Source organism: Tupaia chinensis, unplaced genomic scaffold, assembly GCF_000334495.1.
Source record: "Tupaia chinensis unplaced genomic scaffold, TupChi_1.0 Scaffold147123_1, whole genome shotgun sequence".
NCBI classification, from domain to species: domain Eukaryota; kingdom Metazoa; phylum Chordata; class Mammalia; order Scandentia; family Tupaiidae; genus Tupaia; species Tupaia belangeri.
In genome coordinates this window covers 494,338-509,614 of record NW_006206975.1, presented here as the reverse complement: position 1 = coordinate 509,614, position 15,277 = coordinate 494,338, and the positions used below count along the sequence as shown (strand labels likewise).

The 15,277-nt window shown below is 40.4% G+C and overlaps 1 protein-coding gene across 6 annotated transcripts in view; it reads left to right on the top strand.

Moving 5' to 3' along the window:
- Nucleotides 1-6: 6 nt before the first annotated feature.
- Nucleotides 7-15,277, top strand: part of BDP1 (BDP1 general transcription factor IIIB subunit) — a 128,934-nt gene continuing 113,663 nt past the window's right edge. For 5 of the 6 annotated variants that reach the window (XM_014584556.2, XM_006169507.3, XM_006169504.3 and 2 more), the window contains exons 1-6: nt 7-312; nt 3,793-4,069; nt 5,483-5,533; nt 6,130-6,239; nt 9,596-9,655; nt 13,408-13,536. In XM_014584556.2, coding sequence (XP_014440042.1) covers nt 101-312; nt 3,793-4,069; nt 5,483-5,533; nt 6,130-6,239; nt 9,596-9,655; nt 13,408-13,536 — 839 coding nt within the window. In that variant the 5' untranslated portion in view covers nt 7-100. The remainder of the gene's footprint in view (nt 313-3,792; nt 4,070-5,482; nt 5,534-6,129; nt 6,240-9,595; nt 9,656-13,407; nt 13,537-15,277) is intronic. The other variant, XM_006169506.3, reaches the window with a different exon arrangement.

Sequence of the window (15,277 nt, the reverse complement as noted above, 5' to 3'; positions counted from 1 at the left end):
TTCGGGGAGGGCGCGTTCCTACCCCCCGCTCCGGGCCGCGGCCGGGGCTCGGGGCTGAGAGCGGCCTTGGGGCCGCCTCCCCGGGCCCCTTGGCTCCGCCATGTTCCGCAGGGCACGCCTTAGCGTGAAGCCGAATGTCAGGCCTGGTATAGGCGCCAGGGGCTCCACCGTCCCCAATCCCCAGCGAGGACAGGACTCTCCCAGGCCGCCCGAGCCTGCCTTGGACCTTGCTCCGAAGCCAGCGGAGCCCACAGATGTGCCTGCCGTGGATTTCGGGGGACCGGAGCGCCAAGAAAAGGCTCCTAGGAGCAGGTAAGCGCTTGCAGGGGCCAGTATGTTCATCTGCCCCGCCTCTCCGAGCTTGTCACCTGGTAGCTGAACAAGTGGACTTTACGGTAGGAGTACTCCTTCACTTGCAGTAAGGCTTTCAGACGAGGCCTCATGAAACTGCTCCGAACTGCATTTTGTCCCTCTGACCCGCTGGGTATGGCCAGTGCGGATTTTTGAAACGGTATGTAGATTCTTTGGCCGGAGACTGTAAGTGTTGGTGAGGGAATCTAGGTTTAACAGTTCCAAAACGAAGAGTATCCACATTATTCATTTGAGAATTTAGGTCACTAGTTGTCATTCTTCCGAAGATTTGTTTCTTGATCTTTAGGATTTTTATTTGCTTATTAAATTAAAAAAATTTATTATTCCTAAGTTTTCTGTAGGCACATGTGCTCACCAGAGAGAGAGAAAGAGAGAGAGAGAGGGAAAGTGAGAAAGCAAGCCACCAGGTCCAGCACTCAGACCTTGGCCAACCATGTGGGAGTTCAGCGTCAGCACACCACCTGCTGGTCCCTATTTGCTTATTTTTAAGAGAAGACTAGTATTGCTTTGGTTCTGCTGATTTTTGTTAATGGGAAGGAGGTCCAGTTACTTGCTTTGGTTTGGAAGTGTGCCCTTTTAAAAAAGGCGAAAGAGCATAGCAATTAAATTTAAGATACTTAGGGCTAAGATAATCTCATATATGTAAGTATAGTATCTGTATATATGAGGAAACCAGTAAGCAACCAAATGCCATGGCAAGAATTCCATTCAGAATTTTTTCTGTGGTTCCAGAAAGGCGAAAAAATTATTTCTTTGATTTCAAGGCACAACTTCTATTGGCCTGAACTGATGCTGGGTGCAGAGTGGTTTTTTTATTTGTTTGTTTGTTTGTTTTTAATTTTACCAAAAAGCAGGTGTACCTGCTGGAGAAGAGAGAGGAGAGGAAAGTGAGAAAGCATCCTCATGAGGGATGATCATGCCACAATTCCTTCTCCATTTCTCCTTTTGAGATTTTTGGCATGTACACGTGTCTGGTGTATTATTCAAGCCACTAAGTTGGACTTGAACTGTGCAGTTGGCCATGTGGGATCCAACCCTCTTAACCACTGCCACCAGCCGGCCCATTTGATATTATTTTGGCAGTTTAGTGATGCTTAGTAATTCTTAAGTTTCTCATGTGAATCTGATTTAAATTTTCTACCCCAAATTGAGATATACATAGCAGTCACTGTTAAAATAATAAAGTTCTAAGAGATTTTAACTGTGTAAGTATAGAGAGAGTAGTATTGAAACATCTAAGGTATTTGTTTTCTCAGAGTTAACATTTAGGGACTATATTTTTTCGACTTGTTTTTTCTTTCTTTTTACTTTTTTTGTGTGGGTCTTTGAAGTTGTAAGGTATATGTTCTGTCTTTAGGAATTGAACATAATTGGGTGAAATGCAAATAGTGTGTGTATCACATTGTTATATAGGCTGAGATGAGAGTTTAAATTGGAGTCTTCCTAGGAAGGTTACTGTATGGATTAAAACATTTTTCATTTTTATATAATACTAATTGTAAAATATGAGAATAGTAGACTTTAAAATTTTTGACTTATACCCCCCTTTTCTTGACTTAATTTGTTTAAACTGAGTGCTACTTCTTTTTTTCTCCTTTCTTTTTCTTTTCTTAATTGTCACAGTGTTCATGTTTTTGCCACAGGGGGAGAAAGAAAGAAAAACACCTCCCAATGAATCATACCTCAATCCCTTTTCTTCTGTGTTCTCAGTCCTTCAGGATTTGGCTATGTCACTGGACTCCCATGTAGTTGACTGCGGTTCGAGTCCTGGACTCGGTGGCTTAAACTCATGCCGGGCGTGTATGTGTGCATGCCCAAGATCCAGAGAAGAGAATGGAGGAAAAGGAATTGCAGCATGACTGTCCTCAATGGAGATTGCTTTCTGATTTTCCCTCCCTCTGTTTCTTTCTAGCCAGTAGCTTAAGCTACTTGGGTTGAATTTGAGTTGTTGGCCATGTGGAATCCTGCTCCTTTAGTCACTAGGCTAAGAGAGTCTGGCCATAGATTTATATTTTTCTTTTCTTTTTTAAGTTTATGTATTTCTCCAGTGTGTCTCCAGTGAGACACACACACACACACACACACACACACACACACACACAACTTCCCCAACAAGGGTCTTAGTGCCACAATCTGTTCCCAGCCTTTGCTAGATCATAGGCACCCATGTGCATAACCCAGCACATACAGGTAGGCCCCAGGACTTGAATCCAGTACATTGCTATGTGGGACCCCTTGAGTTACTGCTGCGTCATCATCTGGACCTCAGACTAGACTTTAACACTACTTTGTATAGTGCTGACACCGTAGTGCAGTGGTTAAATGCAGTGCATTGGGAACCAAGTCCCATGTGGCTGACCACGGTTGGAATACTACTCTGGGTGCGCTTGAAAAACACTCTGGAGGCATATGTTTGCATGCCCAAAGTTGAACGGGATGGAGAAATGGAGGAAAAAGGGATGTGGCATGAACTCCTTGAGAGGTGCTTTATCTCTATTTCTTCACTCACTCTCTTTTTCTGGCAAGTGCATGCACCATCTAGCATTTAAGGAAAACAAAAATAGGGGGTGGCCTTATAGCCTAGTGGTTAAGGGAGCTAGAGCCCAAGTTGCTGATTGTTGTTCAAATCCCAGCCCCAGCAGCTTGTAGAATACATCGGGCACATGTGTGAGTGCCCGAAATCCTGACAGGATGGAGAAATGAAATAGAAGAGATTGCAGCATGTTCATGCCCTATTGGGAGGTGCTTTCTCCCTCTCCCTTTCTCTCTCTGTGGAGTACATGCTTCTTCTGGCAATTAACAACAACAAAAAAGGACAATAGGGCTGGCTCTGTAGCCTAGTGCTTAAGGAAAGTAGAACCCATATGGCCAACCACTCTTTGACTCCTGCTCCCAGTGACTTGAAAGATATACTAGCCACCTGTGTGTGTATGTGCCCCAAATCCCAGTAAGATAAATGGAGAAGAGACTGCAGTGTAACTATATGGGGGTGCTTTCTCTTTCTCTCTCTGTTTCTCTGTCTTTCTCTCTAGAGAGCTCGTGTGCCCTCTGGCAGTTAAAATAATGGAAAAAAAAACAATAAAGACAAAAATAAAACTATACAGGGACCAGCAGTTAGCATAATGACTATGTCACTGGACTCCCATGTAGTAGACCGCGGTTCACATCCCGGACCCAGTGACTTAAACTCATGCTGGGTGTGTGTGCGTGCGTGCCCAAGATCCCAAGGAGAATGGAAGAGAAGGGATTGCAGCATGGCCATCCTCCCTGGGGGGTGATTTCTCGCTTTCTGTCTCTCTGTCTCTCTCTCTCTGTCTAGCGAGCGCACGCGCCCCATAGCAAAAACCTCTCAAAATAAAAAAACCCAACTATATATAGACGAAGATTCACGATGCTTTTTTCTTTTTAAAATTTCAACAGTGATGAAAAGACTCGTGATGAGAATGATGTTGAAAAATCCAGTAAACCTTCCTCTACTGTTTCACAGAGAAGAAAGCGAATATCAAGTACTTCTAGTCTAGTTAAACCTACTGTCAGTGTTCCTTCAGAATCTCATCCCTTATCTACAGTTAATCAAGAAACTCCACAACCAAACCCAGTTCCATCAAAAGAGAAACAACCATGCTCAGACAGATACCGAATATATAAAGCCCAGAAACTGAGGGAAATGTTAAAAGAAGAATTGAGAAAAGAGAAGGTGAGGAAAATCAAAATTTTGATGTTGACTGTTAAATTTCTGCCTTTATGTTAGTAAAGCATCATTTGGAATGTAAGCTTTTGTAGTATTTTGGTGGGGGGGACAAAACCAAATTAACATTCTTTATGTAAAGAGAATATTCCGTTTTGTTAAAAGAGTGTTTGAGAAGCACCATGACTTACAGTATTTATTTAATTTATAATACTTTTTAAGCTTATTTTATTTATTTATTTATTTATTGTTTTTGTTGAAGGGTACAAATATAAGTTTTACACAGTCATATATACACATACACATGTTTATAAAATCAACCTTCAATCAGATTTTTCATATAACGTTGTTCAAGTGATATGCAGTGTGTTTATTTGAATTAATATAAGTATAGTTGAGCAAAATGAATTGGTGGTATTTTCAAAATTGACAGTCTGGAAAACTACAAATGGGAAAATTTGTAGTATGCATGTAGTAGAATCTATGTTCTTTTTAAACTTCAAGATTATTTTTTCTCCCTACCTAAAAGAGCAGTGTAACAGCATAAAGCTTCATCCCTTGGTATCTATGTGACCTTGGGCAGTTTAATCTTTGTATGTCTATTTCCTCATCTGTAAAGTAATGTCAATAATAGTATTTTACCTCATTGAAGGGTGAAAATTAGGTGAATTAATACATGTGAAACACATTTAAACTAGTGTCTTGTAAATAGTAAGTGCCCAACAAATTCAGCTCTTATTAGTTTACTTGGTGCTTTATAGCTTGCTTCTCACTTTTTAAAAAATTTAACTTTATTTATTTACTTATTTTAATTTGAACAGAGAGGGACAGAGTGGGAGGGTAGGGCGTGAGAAAGGGAAACTGAGAAAGAAAGCCGCCAGGTCTGGGACTTGAAATGTGGTTGGCCCTGTGGGAGTCCAGCGCCCTTTACTACTGTACCACTTGCCAGCCCCGCTTCTCATACTTTTCTCAGCTATGTTAAGTATTAGGTTGTTGGGAAAGTTGTGATGTATTTTTCTGTTTTTCTATGCAAAAATGTGTCATAACTTTTCAGGCAACCCAGTAGATACCATTGTTTTATACAGGACGAAACAAACTTGGGTTATTTGGTTTGTGTTAAATGTAAGTGGAAGATACGGGATTTGAATTCATATCTGCTAACATTTAAGTCTCTAAAAAGCTAAACCTCTAAAAATGTTTTATGTTTATAGAGTCTGCTTGATTAGATTTATTTTAGAGAATTAAACGTTAAACATTTCCTCTAAGAATTCCAGTTCACTATATGGTAAGCAAAAGCTATGTAATTCTAAATTCTCAGAAGCAGTTGTAGTTAGAAAGCATCATTAGGCATGATTTTATTCATTGCACTTTTATCCAGTCCCTGTCATGTGTTTATTTATTTATTTATTTTTCTTTTTGTAGGTTTTTGCTGTAGGGGTACATGTGCTCACCAGTGAGAGACAGAGAGGGAAGGTGAGAAATGACCCCCAAAAGGGGTTAGCCATGCTAAATCCCTTCTCCGCCTTCTCCTCTTTGGGATTTTGGGCACTTATGCACACGTGCTTGGCTTGGTTTTATTCAAGCCAGTGGTCTGAGACTCAACAGTGGTCAGCTATGTGGCAGTCCAGCGCCTTAACCCCCATGCCACTTGCTGGCTCCTGTCACTTTCATTTTTAAAAACTAAAAAATATGAAGGGTAATGTGCTATAAATTTGTTATTCATGGTGCTGGCAGGTGATGTGGTGGCTAAGATGCTGGACTCCCACATGGCCGACCATGGTTTGAGTCCTGGACCTGGTGGCTTGCTTTCTTACTCTCCTTCTCTTTCTCTCTCCTTCTCTCTGGTTAAATTGAGTAATAATAATAAATAAATAAAATTAAATAAATAATTCTTTTAAAAATTTATTATACATCATATTTTTTTTAAATGAGTCATAATTGGGACAGGAATAATATTAAAGCACTAGCATTAAATATAACAGTGAACTATGTATTTGAATATAGTACAGCCTAAATTCTCCTGTACCTGAAAAATAAAAGTGAGTCTGTATGTGTGTTTTTGTATATAGAAACAATGGAAAAACAAATATGCTCTAAATGAAAGCCATAGGCCACCTGATCGTTCAAAAATGACTATGAGAGACTTCATATATTACCTGCCAGATAATAATCCAATGACGTAAGTAAAATTTATTTCTCTTTTAACTTTTGGGATATAGTGATATAAGTATTACTTTTGTAGTACAGGCTCATGTTTTCCAAAAATATGTCAACAAAATTTATAGCACATATGATGTCTTTTTAGATAAAATTTTATTTTTTTTTTGCTCTAGGGTGTGTGTGCTTGTCAGATAGAGATAGAGGCAGAGAGAGAGAAAAAGGAAAGAAGGGGATGGCCATACCACAATCACTTCTCCATTCTCTCAGGATTTTCGGCACACACACATGTGACTGTTGTGACTTTTAAGCCTCCTGGTCCTGGACTTGAACCATGTAGTAGGCCATGTGACATCCAGCTGCCTTAACCTCTTATAAATTTTTTTAATGTATTTTTGCTATAGGGCATGTGTGCTCACCTGAGAGAAAGAAAGAGAAAGACAAAGTGAGAAATCATCCCCCAGGGAAGATGACCACACCATAGTCCTGGCTCCATCCTCTTCTAAGGATTTTGGGCATACACACATATGTGCCTGGTATGAGTTTCAAGCTGCCAGATCTGGAACTTCAACTGCGGTCCACTATGTGGGAACCCAGTGACGTAGTCATTATGCCATCTGCTGGTCCCTTAGCCACCTTAATCTCTACACTACCTGCTGGCCCTAGATAGAATTTTTTTTTTTTAGAGGTTTTTTTCTACAGGGCACGTGCGCTTGCCAGACAGACAGAGAGAGACAGAGAGATAGAACGCGAGAAATCACCCCCCCAGGGGGGATGGCCACGCCACAATCCCTTCTCCTCCATTCTCTTCTCAGGATCTTGGGCACGCACGCACACGTGCCCGGCATGAGTTTAAGCCACCAGGTCCGGTGTTCTCAAAATCTTGAGAGGAGAATGGAGGAGGAGGGGTTGTGGCATGGCCATCTCCCTGGGGAGGTGTTTTCCATCTCTCTCTTTGGCACACACATATGCCTTATAGTAAAACTCTCTCAAGAAAAAGTTTCTTTTGGGGCCAGCAGAAGGTATAGTGGTTAAGGTGCTGGATTCCCAGATGACTAACCATTGTTTGAGTCCTGGACCTGGCAGCTTGAAAATCATGCTAGGCATGTGTGCATTATTGCCCATAATCCTAAGAGGAGAATGGAGAAGGGATTGCTGTGTGATCACTCCCTGCTGGTGGGGGTTGGGGGTGATTTCTCACTTTCTCTGTTTCTCTGTCTCTCTGGTGAGCACATATGCCCTATGGCAAAGACCTTTAAAAGTTCTTTTTCTTTTATTGTATTAATTACCAGAATATAGTAAAACTAATTAAGTAACTAATAGAGATTGTACATTTGATTTCTTTTTTTTTTTAAGGGAAAAGAATATTTTTAAGAAATTATTTAGGGACCAGCAGTTAGCGTAATGGCTATGTCACTGGACTCCCATGTAGTCAACCGCAGTTCGTGTCCCAGACTCGGTGGCTTAAACTCACGCCAGGCGCATGTGCATGTGTGCCCAAGATCCCGAGAGGAGAATGGAGAAGGGATTGCGGTGTGACCATCCCCCCTGGGGGGAGGTGATTTCTTACTTTCTATCTCTGTCTCTCTCTCTCTCTCTGTCTGGCGAGCGCATGCGCCCTATAGCAAGAACCTCTTAAGAAAAAAAAAAGGAAATTATTTATTATTATTATTATTATTTAATTTGCTATAGGGCATATGCATTCATGAGAGAGAGAGAGTGTGAAAATTAGAAAGCAAACTGCCTGATCCAGGACTTGAACTGCTCTTGGCCATGTGGGAGTCCAGCACCCTAGCCACCATGCCATCTGCTGGCCCCATCTTTTTTTTTTTTTAAAGAGGGTTTTTGGCTATAGGTTGCGTGTGCTCACCTGAGAGTCAGAGACAGAAAGCGAGAAATCACCGTGAGTTTTAAGCCACTAGGTCTGGAACTTGAACTACAGTCAACTACATTGGAGTCCAGTGACGTAACCATTACACCATGTGCTGGTCCCACACATTTGATTTCTTATGTGCTATTTTTTAAAGAAATAATTATTTTATTTAACTTTATTATTATTATTATTTTTACTTGACCAGAGGGAGACACCGAGAGAGAGAGGGAAAGTGAGAAAGCAAGCCACATGTCCAGGACTTGAACTAGGGTTGGCCATGTGGGAGCCCAGTGCTCTAAACCACCACGCTACTTGCCAACCCCCTCTTACATGCTATTTTTTAAAAAGATTTATTTAGTTTTAAAATTTATTATTATTACTTTTTAAATTTGCTATAGGGCATGTGCACTTACTAGAGAGACAGAAAGAGAGAGGGGAGAAGTGAGAAAGTTAAGTCTCCAAGTCTGGGACTCAAACCATGGTTGGCTGTGTGGGAGTCCAGTGCCTTAATCACCATACTACCTCCTGGCCCGCATTTCTTTTTAAAAATTTTTTAAAACTTTATTTATTTATTAAATTTGATCAAAAAGGGACAAAGTGAGATGGGGGGGAGTGAGAAAGCAAGCTGCTGGGTCCAAGACTTAGACCATGGTCAGCCATGTGGGAGCCCAGTAATCTTAACCACCCCATGACTCCTGCCGGTCCCTCCTGTTTCCTTATATACTGTTAGTTGATCTAAATAAATGAAGCAATTTTTTAAAAACATTTATTTTATTTTATTTATTCATTCATTTTATTTTAATTTGACCAGAGAGAGACACACAGAGAGAGAGAGGGAAAGTGAGAAAGCAAGCCACCAGGTCCGGGACTCGAACCATGGTTGGCCATTTGGGAATGTCCAGCGCCTTAACCACCACGCCACCTGCTGGTCCCAAATAAAGCAATATTTATGCCCTTCCTATTAACTGAATATAGTGGCAGTTTGATTAACAAATCTTCTAAGAACAAAGCTGCTTTAATCATAATTGGCCTGGGACAGGGTTAGGGTGAGAGGGTTTATAATCAATGTCATTATTGTAATGATGGCTTAGCAGGTGGAGTTAGGAGTAGTGCATATTTTTCAGTGTAGGCCTGCTGAGGTTCAGTTTTAGGTCTTTGGCCTAGTTGAAAGAATGGCCATAAACCTATGTTTTGAGTTATTTGACATGGAGAACTGGGAGATAAGCCACCCAGGTTACTTCATGCCTTGGAACACATAGCCTCCTTCACTAAGGATTTAGAGGGTAAGAACATTCCCTACTTAGGGCTTATTAAGATTTTTGTTCTTGATGACAAGTTTTTGACTGAAAAATTGATTTGTAGACTGCACCATCACTTATGAAGTGCTATAGTATATTATTAAAAAATAAACATGGGTATTAAAATAATTTTTTGCTCAATGATAGAACTGATAAGAGGTTAATTTATAACTTATTAAAAAGTATTCTGTTATTTATGTTTCCTAGTTCTTCACTAGAACAAGAAAAGAAAACTGAAAAATCATCGACTACAGTCCAGACAAGAGAGTAAGCATCTTTTATTCTTTCTTTGAATATATTCTATTAAGGGTGTGTGTATATTTTATATCTATACACACCCACACATATTAATGTATACAAACGTGTGTGTATGTGTGTGTTTTGTATGGTGTGTGTACTTGTTGGGGAAACAGAGGGAATGGGAAAATGCCCTAGGAGAGATGGCCATGCCAGACTCGCTTCTGCATTCCCCTCTCAGTATTTCAGACATGCCTGCACGTATGCAGGATTCTAAACACACAGTTAGTCATGTGGGATTGTAGCTGCCTTAACCACTGTCTACTGATTGGCCTAAGGGTGTATTATTTTTCTTTTTAAAAGAATTATTTAATTTTATTAATTAATTTGACTGGAGAAAGACAGGAAAAGAGAGAAAGGAAAAGTGAGAAAGCAAGCCTCCAGGTCCAGGACTCGAGCTGCAGTTGGCCATGTGTGAGTCCAGAGCCTTAACCACCATGCCACTTGCTGGCTCTATAAGGGTGTATTTTTTTAATAGATGAAATCAAGGGACCAGCAGGTGGCATGGTGGTTAAGGCACTGGACATTCTCAAATGGCCAACCATAGTTTGAGCCCTGGACCTGGTGGCTTGCTTTCTCACTTTCTCTCTCTCTCTGTCTCTCTCTGGTCAAAATAAAATATGTGAATGAATAAATAAAAACAATTTTAACAACAACAATAACAAAAATAGATGAAATCAAATGATTCTTAACTATAGTCAAATTACATTTGATGGATTTTTTTAAAAAAAATTGACTCACTTCAGCTGTACTTTAAATCCTGGGCCCAACAGCTTGAAACTCATGCTGGGTATGTGTGTGCATCTACCCAAAATCCTGAGAGGAGAAGGAATTGTGGTGTGCCCATTCTTCATGGGGGGATGATTTCTTGCTTTTTGTCGGTGTCTTCTGTCTCTCTGGCAAACATACATGCCCTATAGCAAAAATGTCTTTTAAAAAATAGACTCACTTAACAAGAATATGTTACCTATTTAAATCAATATGAAAGTCTCACACTATTTTTGCATTACATAGGTGACTAGCCAGTATTGACTTTAAATTTAAACTTTTAAAATTAAGAGTTGTGGGACCAGCAGTTAGTGTAATGACTGTGTCGTTGGACTCCCATGTAGTCAGCCGTGATTCAAGTCCCGGACCTGGTGGCTTAAACTCACGTCGGGTGCATGTGCGTGCGTGCCCATGATCCTGACAGGAGAAGGGATTGCAGAGTGCCATCCTCCCTCGGGGGTGATTTCTTGCTTTGTGTCTCTGGCAAGCACATGTGCCCTGTACCAAAAACCTCTCAAAAAAAAAAAAAAATTAAGAGTTGTTTTTGTTGTTGTTGTTTTTATTTAAATGTTGTTATGGGGGGCCACCAGGTGGTGGAGTGATTAAGGTATTAGACAGAAGTGGAGTAGATAAGGTATTGGACTCACACATGACTGCGGTTTGAGTCCTGAATCTGGTAGCTTGAAACTTACGCTAGGTGCATGTGCGTGTTTCAGATCAACCTGGGAGTTGAACTGTGCTCTTCCATCGTGGAATGCTGCATCACTGCTTGAGCCACAGCTCCATCAATTTTGTTTTATTTTAGAGCAATGGTTTATTCATATGGTACAAATTCAAAAGGAACAAAAGTAAATACTGAGAAAAGTCTGTCTTTATACCCTTCCCCAGAGTAACTAATGTAGCTAGTTTTTTAATGTATCAGTTCAGTTCTAAGCAATACATATACAAGCAGATATGTATTGTATATATCCTTTGTTTCTTTTTGTTGCATGAAAGCATACTGTTTACACTGATCTGCAACAGGTCTGGTTTGATGCCACTAAATATAGTCCATTTAGTACAAACTCCCTTTTGCATTCCATGTTTAAAACTGTCATGTTAGCTTACTCCTAAGAAATTCTGCTCAGGGACTTTGTTGGAAATTATTATAACTTTGTAAATCAAAGTGGGGATTTGTGCAAAATTAGCAGAAACATTGGGAATTTACTGATTGTCAATTCAAGGGTTGATTAACGATTACTATTTTGCCAAGGTTTTATTAATTTTTTTTTTAGAGAATGATTTTTGTTATAGGGCATATGTGTTTTAATAGACAGACAGGGAGGGACTAGCAGTTAGCATAATGGCTACATCGCTGGATTCCTATGTACTTGGCCACAGTTTGAATCCCGGACCCGGTGGCTTAAACTCATGCCAGGTGCGTGGGCGTGCATGTCCAAGATCCCGAGAGGAGAATGGAGGAGAATGGATTGTGGCGTGGCCATCCCTCCTGGGGGGGGATTTCTCGCTTTCTGTCTGTCTGTCTCTGTTTTTCTGGCGAGCGCACGCGCCCTATAGCAAAAACCTCTCCAAAGAAAAGAAGATTAAAAAAAGAGATAGAGACAGACAGAAAGCGAGAAATCACCTCCTGTGGGGATGGTCATGCCACTCTCTCTTTTCCTTCATTCTTTTCTTGGGATTTTGGGTATACACACACACGCACACACATAGACTTCCTGTATGAGTTTCAAGCGTCTGGATCAGAGACTCAAACCGTGGTCGAGCATGCGGGAGTTCAGTGAAGTAACCATTATGCCATTTGCTAGCCTCAGGATTCAAATTGTTTTAAAGCAGAGCTTGAAACTTTGAAAACAGGTTGTTTTACAGGTTTTGGGGTTATTTTTGCTTTGATAAAACCTAAGGAGACGATACAGTAGAACGGAAAGTATATAGGATTTGGAGTCATCTGGAAAACTGTGCTTGGTTTCTTGCTCTCTCCCTCCTGTTGTGTAATCTATAGAAAAAGCTATTTAACAGGACCAGCAGTTGGCGTAATGGCTATGTCGCTGGACACCCACGTGGTCTACCGTGGTTCGAGGCCCGGACCCCGTGGCTTAAAACTCACACCGGGTGTGTGTGTGTGCGTGCCCAAAATCCCGAGAGGAGAATGGAGGAAAAGGGATTGTGGCATGGCCATTCCTCCTGGGGGGTGATTTCTCGCTTTCTGTCTCTGTCTCTCTCTGGCGAGTGCATGCGCCCTATAGTGAAAACCTCTCAAAAAAAAAAAAAAAAGAAAAAGCTATTTATCTTCTCAAAGGCTCAAGGAGGTAGGAAAATACCAGTCCTCAAAGTTTGTCTGAAGAATTAACAAAATGATCTGGAAAACTGATATAAGGATTACTATAGTTAATTCTATAATAACTCTGTGGTTTACTCTGATACTATATTGAGATTTTCAAAAGACAAGCATTTTTTTCTGGGACCACCAGTTGGCGTAATGATTATGTCGCTAGACTCCCATGTAGATGACTATGGTTTGAGTCCCGGTCTGGTGGCTTAAACTCACGCTGGACGTGCATGTGTTCATGCCCAAGATCCTGAGAGGAGAATGGAGGAGAAGGGATTGCGATGTGGCTATCCTCTGTGGTGGGGGTGATTTCTTGCTTTCTGTCTCTCAGTCTCTTTCTGGCGAGCACACACCCTATAGCAAACCCCCCCCCAAAAAAAAAAAAAAAGCAAGCATTTTTTTCTCTTTATTTTAAAAGGGAGTAAAGGCTTAAAGGTTTATTATATGTTCTTTTATTATTTTCTATTTTTTTTATAATCATGTTCTTAACAGCCCCTAATATTTTCAATTAGGTTAGAGGTAAATTGGAAATAGAAGTTTGAATTTGTCATAATTTATTCTGAAGTTTGTACTGTTCATGAAACATTTATCATGGCTATGTGAATTAACCTATCTTTATATTTGGTAGGCAAGTAGATAAGAGTACTCCTGATGGTGAAGGGAATGAGGACATGGAAGAAGAGATGGATGATGGGCCACTGCTGGTTCCTCGAGTGAAAGTGGCAGAAGATGGTTCTATTATTTTAGATGAAGAAAGGTAAGTTAAAAAAAGAGATTTTGGATTCATGAGAACAAACATGCTTTGTCGAATGAGAGAGATCTTGTTTCTAAATGTGTCATTGTCACTTAGACCCTCATGTTTATATTTGCATAATGAATATTATACATGTAAAAGTAGGTTAGATTAATTTTTAACTTTAGCATTTTTATAATGCTGTATTTAGTATAAAAAGGTGTACTGCTGCCTTATTATGTGTTAACCTAACACTGTTTTATTAGCTTTGCTAGTAATTGTGTTGAGTTATTGAACTATACTCCACTAAGGGTAGATTTCTAATATTGACTTAGTCTTGAAGTTAGTATTCAAGTTTTCATATTATTATCTAAGGTCGTATTTTGGTATGTGGTGATAACTAATGAATATGCAATGAATCTTAAGTTTAACATGTTTTATGATGTTTGTTGAGATTTCGTTCACCTTCTGGGTTAATTTCTTACTTATAACATTAAATCTCCTACATATGGTGTTGTAGAATTTAGTTTTCTTTCCAAAGTGTGTGTGTGTGTGTGTGTGTGTGTGTGTGTGTTGTAGTTTGTTTTACATTTTTTATAGATTGTATACACTTGCGGGGGAGAAAGAGAGAAAATGAGAAAGCACTCCTGGGGTGGGGTGGCCACACCACAGCTCCTTTTCTTCAATTCTCTTGGGATTTCGGGTATGCATGCACACATGTCCAGTGTATTTTTTTTTAAGAGGTTTTTGCTATAGGGCACGTGCACTCGCCAGAAAGGCAGAGACAGAGATAGAAAGCGAGAAATCACCCCCCCGGGGGAATGGCCATGCTGCAATCCCTTCTCCTCCATTCTCCTCTCGGTATCTTAGGCATGCACGCACACGCGCCTGGCGTGAGTTTAAGTTTTTTGTTATGGGACTCGAACTGCAGTCGACTACATGGGAGTCCAGTGACAGAGCCATTATGCTAACTGCTGGTCTCAATTATTTATTTATTTATTTTTAAAGTTTAAGCTACCAAGTCCGGGACTCAGACTGTGGTCGACTATGTGGGAGTCCAGTGACAGAGCCATTATGCTAACTGCTGGTCTCCATTCTTTATTTATTTATTTTTAAAGTTTAAGCTACCAAGTCCGGGACTCAGACTGTGGTCGGCTATGTGGGAGTCCAGTGACAGAGCCATTATGCTAACTGCTGGTCTCCATTCTTTATTTATTTATTTTTAAAGTTTAAGCTACCAAGTCCGGGACTCAGACTGTGGTCGGCTATGTGGGAGTCCAGTGACATAGCCATTACGCTAACTGGTGGTTCCCGTACCAGTGTATTTTTTTCAAGCATCTTGGTCTAGGACTTCAACCATGCAGTTGGCCATGTAGAACCTAGTCATCTTCACTACCCTTCCACTTGGCTAACACCCACAATATATTTTGTAAAAAAGAGGATAAATTATTCAATAGGTAAATAAAAAAGAGTAATGGGAAGTCTTTCAGTAGTTTAATTAGTAAATAATTTTTTGGGAGGTCAGATGACATACACATTTGCCACAGAGAGGGAGAAAAAAGAGAGAGAGAGGACAATAATTTTTTTTTGTCTGATGACATACACATTTGGCACAGAGAGGGAGAAAAAGAGAGAGGTGGAGAAGGGAGGAAGCAACTCCCCCCGATCGGATGTGGTCATGCTTCAATCTCTTCTCCTTCATTTCTCCACCCTGTTGGGATCTTAACATTCATGTGCACACATCTGGCATGTTTTTCAAGCCTTA